The sequence below is a fragment of the Otolemur garnettii genome, unplaced genomic scaffold (genome assembly GCF_000181295.1).
Source record: "Otolemur garnettii isolate 467f Iridium unplaced genomic scaffold, OtoGar3 scaffold00050, whole genome shotgun sequence".
In the NCBI taxonomy this organism is placed as follows: Eukaryota; Metazoa; Chordata; class Mammalia; order Primates; family Galagidae; genus Otolemur; species Otolemur garnettii.
This window is the reverse complement of record NW_003852445.1, coordinates 11,412,785-11,420,479: the sequence shown is the minus strand read 5'-3', so window position 1 is coordinate 11,420,479 and position 7,695 is coordinate 11,412,785. Positions and strand designations below refer to the sequence as shown.

The window sequence follows — 7,695 nt, the reverse complement described above, 5'->3', positions numbered from 1 at the left end:
CTCACACCTGTAATCCTAGCACTCTGAGAGGCCGAGGCAGTGGATCACTTAAGATCTTGAGTTTGAGACCAGCCTGAGCAAGAGTGAGACCTGTTTTCTAAAAATAGTCGAGAGTTGTCGTGGGCACCTGTAGTCCCAGCTACCAGGGAGGCTGGAGGCAAGAATGATTGCTTCAGCCCAAGATTTGATGTTGTTGGGAGCTGTGATGCCACAGCACTCTACTGAGGGCAACAAAGTGAGGCTCTGCCTCAAAACATAAAAAAATAAAGTGAAAGAAAGCAGATAAGTGAGTGTCAAGAGCTGAGAATGGGAGGAAAGGATTTAACTGCCCACAGCCTATGGGAATTTTGGGTAGTGATAGAAATTTTCTGTATCTTATTTATGAATGTGTTTACATAAGAGTATATATTTGTCAAAACTCATCAAATTGTGCACTCAAAATTGGGGAATTTTACTGTATCTAAGTTATACCTCAGTAAAGTTGATTTTTTTTCCAATGCTAGTTACCTAGAAAAATTGTTAACAGGGATAGATTTGTGACTTTTATTAAATTAGTAACTACAAACAATAAGAATAATGATGAATCCATATGAATTCTATAAAAACCTTATATAAAATTTTATTTCTATAAAGATTTTTATTTAAAACTGTATTTAATGTTCTTGAAGTGCCATTTGTGTTGTTTTGTCCTGCTCAATTCTTTGGTGTTTTCAGGAACATAAAAACTTAATGTTCTTACTAGGTATTTTATTAAAATTATTGGTTTTCTTCTGAAGCACTGAAGATCTAAGCAACCTCCTAATATATCCTACTCTATGCTATGAGCATCAAGCACAAGAAGGCCTATAAAGACCCCCGTACATACAAAGAATATGTACAGAAACCTCCTTTCATAGGGCAGAGGAGCCCTATAGATTTATATAGCTGATTTACCAAAACAGGGTAAAATTTTGGTTACTGCCACATTTGATAGAACAGTCAAACAAAATCATAGGTTGAGTAATAATTCTGTTATAAAAAACTCTTACCGGCTGGGCACCTATAGTGGTTAGGGCGCTGGCCACAGGCACCAGGGCTGGTGGGTTCAAACCCAGCCCAGGCCTGCTAAACAAACAACAACAACATAAACAACAACAAAAATAGCCAGGCGCTGTGGCAGATGCCTATTGTCCCAGCTACTAGGGAGGCTGAGGCAAGAGAATCACTTGAGCCCAAGAGTTTGGGGTTGCCGTGGGCTATGACACCAAGCACTCTACAGAGGGTAACAAAGTGAGACTCTGTCTTAATAAAAACAATAATAATTAAAAACATTTAAAAATTCTTACCTATTTATGAGTACAAAGTTATAAATCCTTAGGTCATGGCACCAAAAGAAATTCAGATATACCAACTAGCCTCCTTTTAGCTACACTCTACCCATTCCCATTTCTTAAACTCTAAAGAACTAATTAGGGCCACAGAAGAGTTCCCACAGATGAAATAAGCACCCCAGGAACCAATAGTTATTACCCACTGATACTGATACCTGGAGAGAGAGTGGACTGCATTTCCCTCCATATCATGTACTGGATGGGACCTTTGAACTGGCCCAGGTTCAGATTTCTGGAGATAAGCTCTCTGGGTATCAATACCCTCATTCCTTGCTCCAAGCTGCGGGGGATATAAATCATTTATCCTTAGTCCTCCACCAGGTACTAAAGGAAGGGTATTAAGAGTACCATAGGGAAGGCTAGGTGTGGTAGCTCATACCTATAATCCTAGCACCCTGGGAGGCTGAGGCGGGCAGATTGCCTGAGTTCAGGTTCAAGACCAGCCTAAGCAAGAGCAAGATCCCATCTCTACTAAAAATAGAAAAACTAGCAGGGTGTATGTAGAGACAGGTGCCTGTAATCCCAGCTATTTGGGAGGCTGAGACAAGAGGATCACTTGAGCCCAAGAGTTTGAGGTTGCTGTAAGCTATCACAACGCCAGACACCAGAGCACTTTACCCAGGGTGACAGTGAGACTCTGCCAAAAAAGTAAAAAATGAGAGTACCATAGGGGAACACTTACCTATCCAAGAAACTTGTGATGTCCTAGAGAGGAAAGGAAAAATAAGAAATGTCAGAAGCCTGTGCACATAGTCCCCAAACCATCTCTACCAATCTCTTTCATCCTTAATATGCCTTTTCTAATTTGTATCACTGATCTAACCTGGGATAAACTGTCCCTACCTTTCTCTGATTTTCTGTAGTTCGTTTCTACAGGGGACAAGAGAGAGGCTGATAAGACAATAATTAAGGTTAAGCTATTTTTACCTTTCAAATAGTTTCAGAAGAAAAACATAGTGGATATTCCATTCTTAAGGCCACTTTTCCTTACTCTAGCTAATTAAGCTTCTGAAAGATAGCAAAGATTGGCAAACAGCTTTTCACACAGGTCAACTTAGGATTGCTGCAAGCTGGTCAAAGATACAAGTCCAGCTACAGCATTTTTATTTTTAAGAACTAAACCTTCAAACTTATTTATGGAAAAATATTAAAATACTAATGCTTACTGTTTTTAGTGAGATTTTGTTATCTTATTTTCTTTGAGGATTAAAGTAAGGCTTTCTGCTGAGCATAAAGCTAACGTAGCCTCTTGCTTTTCTCTCAGAGAATCTTAAAAGCACCACAGCGGTTTTGCTTTGTTTTCTCCTCTGGCAGTGAACAGCCATTTCTATATCCTTTCCAGACCTCTTCCCCTCTCTAAGTGTACCCATAATCATTGGTATGGAGTCTCACTTTGAGAAAGTCGAAGGAGTTCTGCTGTTCCAGCCGTGTCTGAATGTTCACCAACATGTCCTTGGCTAGGAGACAATGCTCCTGAAGCTGGTTCATATTCAGCTCCATCTCTTCATTCGAGGCTTTCCCCTCTTCCCGGAGCTCATTTAAAATGTCCTTTTCTCTGTTGTGCAGGAACTGATGCAGCTTTAGAAACTCCAAGGATATATGCTGCTGCAGATGTAGCTTGTTTTCCTGGAAACCTCCATGATTATCACCACAGTTATTACCAAGATGAGTACTTGGGGATGTGGGCCACACCACCAACACTTACTCATGTAGGAAATACATGTATCATCACAGAAAAATGCATACAAATGGCTGCTGAATATCAACTTTCAACCACATTAAAATAAGCCCTTTAGTAAACCTATTCCCTTTTTCCCAACTAGTTTAATTGTTCAGGGTTCAGAATGAAATAGTCAAAAGTGGTCTCTAAGTTCCTATTGCAGTGCTGAGGTGGTAACCAGTGCCAAATAAGTAAGACTGTGGAGGTAATAAAACATTCTAAAATGAATAATAATACCCTCCATTATCTACCAAATGGTACTGTTAGACTGGGGCCATTGGGAGGCTGGAAGAACTGTCCTTATCTTAAAATGAGAACTGGAGGGGGAGATGTCATTCCTGTTGCCAGGACAATGCAGAAGCAGCAAGAGATAGCAGTATCAGCACCGAGACCAGTAACACACTTGCAGCTCTTTTTTTGAATGATCTAAGCATCCTGATGGTTCTGCCATTTGACATCCTGGCTTCTCAGTTCCTCATCCTCCTCATTTCTAGTGATTTCTATCTTTATCTACTAATTTCTATAGTCACACCTAGGATTTTATAGTCCACAGCAAGTGCATCATCTCCAGAATAACTTCTTATGCTCTGAACTTACTCATACACCCCTACTACAATTATTGGATCTCACTGAACCCTCCTATTCATTGACCCCTTCATTTCTGTTATGTTTATGAACTTCTATCTTCATGTCTACCTCATCTAGCTTAGGTTTTATGGTCCATAATTATTATGCACTAGGGTTTTTTTTTTTTCCTGAGGTGGAGTCTCACTGTTGCCCTAGGTAAAATGCAATGGCGTGATTATAACTCACTGCAACCTCAAACTCAAACTGAGCTCAAGTGATCCTCCTGTCTCAGCCTCCCGAGTAGCTGGAACTACAGGTTTGTGCCAACATGCTCAGCTAATTTTTCTATTTTTTTTTCTGACACAGAGTCTCACTATGTCACATTTGGTAAAGTGCCATGGCATCATAGCTCACAGCAACCTCAAACTCTTGGGCTTAAGCAATTCTCTTGCCTCAGCCTCCCAAGTAGCTGGGACTATAGGTGCTCACCACAATGTCTGGCTATTTTTTGGTTGCAGTTGTCATTGTTATTTAGCAGGCCCAGGCTGGGCTTGAACCCGCCAGCCTTGGTGTATGTGGCTGGCACCCTACTCACTGAGCTACAGGTGCCAACACTAATTTTTCTATTTTTAAGAAAGACAGGGTCTTGCTCTTGCTCAGGCTGGTCTTGAACTTCTGAGCTGAAGTGATCCTCCTGCCTCAGTCTCCCAGAGTGCTAGGATTAATAGTAGGGCCTATTACTGCAATATTGGAATAGTCTTAACCCTCTAGATCACACTTTTTCAATTTACCTTTTACCTTTCTCATCACTTTTTCTCAGTCTTAGTTGTTGATTCTATTTTCTCTAACCAAGCTCTAAGTCTTAGAATTGTCTAATATTTTGTCTGAGTTTTCCCCGTCTAATTTTACACTTTTTTTCTAGGTAACATCCTCTCCTCCTATGGTTTTAAATACCATTTAATGCTGACTTCTTATCTATAGCCTCAATCAACTTCAAATTTTTACTTTCAAAGCATATACTCAAACAATTTATAATATTTCTCTGTATGTCTATTGCCTCACTAGACTAAGACACTGTCATTATTCTCTGGGACTACTGCAATAGATTTGCTTGGCTAAGCTATTTATCCTTTAATTCTCAATTTTCAGTAAGTGACTCCATTCCCCTAGGCTAGATTATATTTTCCATTTATATGCTCTCATAATACCCTATACATTTATTTATTTCAAATAATTCCATTATTTGTGATTTATTGTTGTTGGTGAGATTGTTTAATTAACATCTGTTTCCGTCTCGGCGCCTGTGGCTCAAGGGGCTAAGGCGCCAGCCACATACACCTAAGGTGGCGGGTTCGAATCCCCAGCCCGGGCCCGCCAAACAACAATGATGGCTGCAACCAAAAAATGGCCAGGCGTTGTGGCAGGTGCCTGTGGTCCCAGCTACTTGGGAGGCTGAGGCAAGAGACTCGCTTGAGCCCAGGAGTTGGAGGTTGCTGTGAGCTGTGATGCCATAGCACTCTACCCAGGGGGATAGCTTGAGGCTCCGTCTCAAAAAAAAAAAAAAAATCTGTTTCCCACCCAGAATCTAGTAATATGATGCCTGACCCACTTAAAAACACATTCATTTATTGAATGAATGAATGTTGACTCTAATAGTCAAGATTCTATTGACTCTAACGGCTGAACTAGGAACTCTTATAACAGAAACAAGATTATCTGAAAGCATTATTACTTCCATCTGACCTTCTTCTTGTCCTGAGTCTACATATTTCTTCTTCCAGATGCCAAATGCCAAAGAAGGCTCTCCTCCATGAAATAACCAGAACTCCCAATTTAGCTTCCCCAACCTAGGGACTGATTCACCAAATATCTGACCACTAATGTTGTTCTAGAATTCCTATGAATTTGAAAAGTGTAGGCAATAGCTTTATTTAGTTTGAGGTCAGCCAAGAACGATCAAATTTGATGGGGAAAGCCAGCAACATGAGACACCTTGGTCTGGAGATGCCTAGGCATTTCTTTGGCCATAGCAGTCTTTAGTAGATTTTCTGGTAAATTCCTTACTTTGCCATAGATAAAGGGAAGGAACAGACACATTTCAACCCATAACAATCATCTAGTGATTGAACTGTAAAAAGGATCAATATATTAGAGGAAAGGTCACTCTATCTGCTGTATTGAGCAACTACCCTACCACCATATTTCTTTCAACCCTACAGTCTCAGTTTTCTAATTCTATGGTCCAGGTGCCATTTAACTTGTTGATAATATATGTATATGAGGCACCTTTGCACCCCCATAGCTGAAGGGTATATTCCAGTTCTATCTCATAACCCCTGTACCCTGCTTCTCACCTTGAAAGCAGCAATAGCATCTTTCTGCATGTTCCTCAGGGCCTGAAGCTCCTTCAGGATTGTCTCCAGTTGACCCTGTTGGATGGCAAGCTCCTCCTGGAAATATAAAATAGAATCAGCCCACACCACCTTGGGAGATAAATGGCCATAAAGAATATCTCCTCAAAGCCTCAGAATAAAGCAAGCTTTTGCTACCAAAATCTTCCTTTCCCCTCTATAGTTCCTGTCTCTTTTAGGAATTGGGAAAAAATTATAAGCTACAGAAAACTTACTTTTTCCCTCTTATTAGCTATCTATAGAAGTTTGAAGAAGGTAATATATCTCTATATATTCTCTATTCTAGTTACACTGGTCCCACCATCTATACTTACGTTTTTCTTACTTGGAACACTCATTTCTTCCTTCTCTCCTTCCAAATCTAAATGATTTCCCAGTCCAAGTTATCTTCTTTCTTTCACTATACATCCTCTAACTATTTTCAGATTTCTCCACTTTCTTAGAAATTCTAAACACTTATGAACAAATGTAACAAAATTTCACTCTCAATAGTAAATTTTTTTTTTTTTTTTTTGCAGTTTCTAGCCAGGGCTGGGTTTGAACCCACCACCTCTGGCATATGGGGCTGGTGCCCTACCCTTTTGAGCCACAGGCACCACCCTCAATAGTAAATTTTTATTGCTTCTATTGTATTCTTCATTTTAAACTTGAATAAATTTCAAAACTTTTATAATAAGATCAGTATCTTGTTATGTTGATGTCCACATTTTACACAGTGCTTAGCAGAGTGTTGTCATGGCAGAGTTAGGTAAATATTAGGTTGAGGGAGGCCAGAGCGCCTCCACTACTCTATCCTATAAGCAGCAACTCTAGAGAAAGAACTTTGCAAAATATATAGTATTTTCTGGGCAGTCTGAGTTTTCTAATTATCTAAATAGAGAGATGGTGTTGGAAGAAAGAAGCCCTACTTCCTAGCTTTCCTAAGGGATTGTTTAGGCTCACCCACCGTGAAGAAGCGGACAGCATCAGAGATTTGCAGGAACTCCTTAGACTGTCCCACAGACAACCGGGCATCCTTGCATTGAAAGCAGATTAACTTCCCATCTGGTTTACTGAACAGTTTCAGGTTCTCTCCATGCTCTGGGCACTGGGGATGGCCCTTGAGTAGGGGTAGCTTCTTAATCTTCTCTACCAGCTTCTCCAGTATAAGGTTGAATGTACAATTGCTATATTGACATAGCATTTTACACTCAGGACAGAAGGTTTCCTTTGCTTGCCGCTTCCAAAAGTTTTGGATACAGGGTTGGCAGAAGTTATGGCCACAGCTTAGCATCAGTGGATCACGGAACCAATCATGGCACAGTGGACAGTGTAGATCCATAGTAATGTCTTGTATCGCTACTTTGGAGGGTAGTTGGGTGACTGAATCATTCATTTTAATATAGGTGCCTGGTTCCATATTGGAGGAAAGGTTGGAGGGTACCTTTGGAAAAAAATAGCTAAATGAGTTTATCTTTCTTGTTGCCCATCTCAACACTACAAAATGGTGGGTCCATTCCTAAAGGAGCTAAGAATTGGTGCAACTAGAGTAAAAGCACCACAGTCTCTCCTTTGAAAGTGACCCAATAATTTCAGAGTTTTTCTTTTTCTTTTTTATTTTTTTCCACCCATGGTAGAGTGCCGTGGC

The 7,695-nt window shown here is 40.2% G+C and overlaps 1 protein-coding gene across 3 annotated transcripts in view; it reads right to left on the bottom strand.

Annotated features, from left to right (window-relative positions):
* Positions 1 to 7,695, bottom strand: part of TRIM69 (tripartite motif containing 69) — a 22,717-nt gene that overhangs the window by 6,396 nt on the left and 8,626 nt on the right. The window contains exons 2-6 of one of the 3 annotated variants that reach the window (XM_003791790.2): positions 7,015 to 7,491; positions 6,012 to 6,107; positions 2,763 to 2,996; positions 2,053 to 2,075; positions 1,526 to 1,650 (exon numbers count right to left, since the gene is read on the bottom strand). In XM_003791790.2, coding sequence (XP_003791838.1) covers positions 1,526 to 1,650; positions 2,053 to 2,075; positions 2,763 to 2,996; positions 6,012 to 6,107; positions 7,015 to 7,491 — 955 coding nt within the window. The remainder of the gene's footprint in view (positions 1 to 1,525; positions 1,651 to 2,052; positions 2,076 to 2,762; positions 2,997 to 6,011; positions 6,108 to 7,014; positions 7,492 to 7,695) is intronic. The other 2 variants (XM_012806331.1, XM_012806332.1) reach the window with 2 other exon arrangements.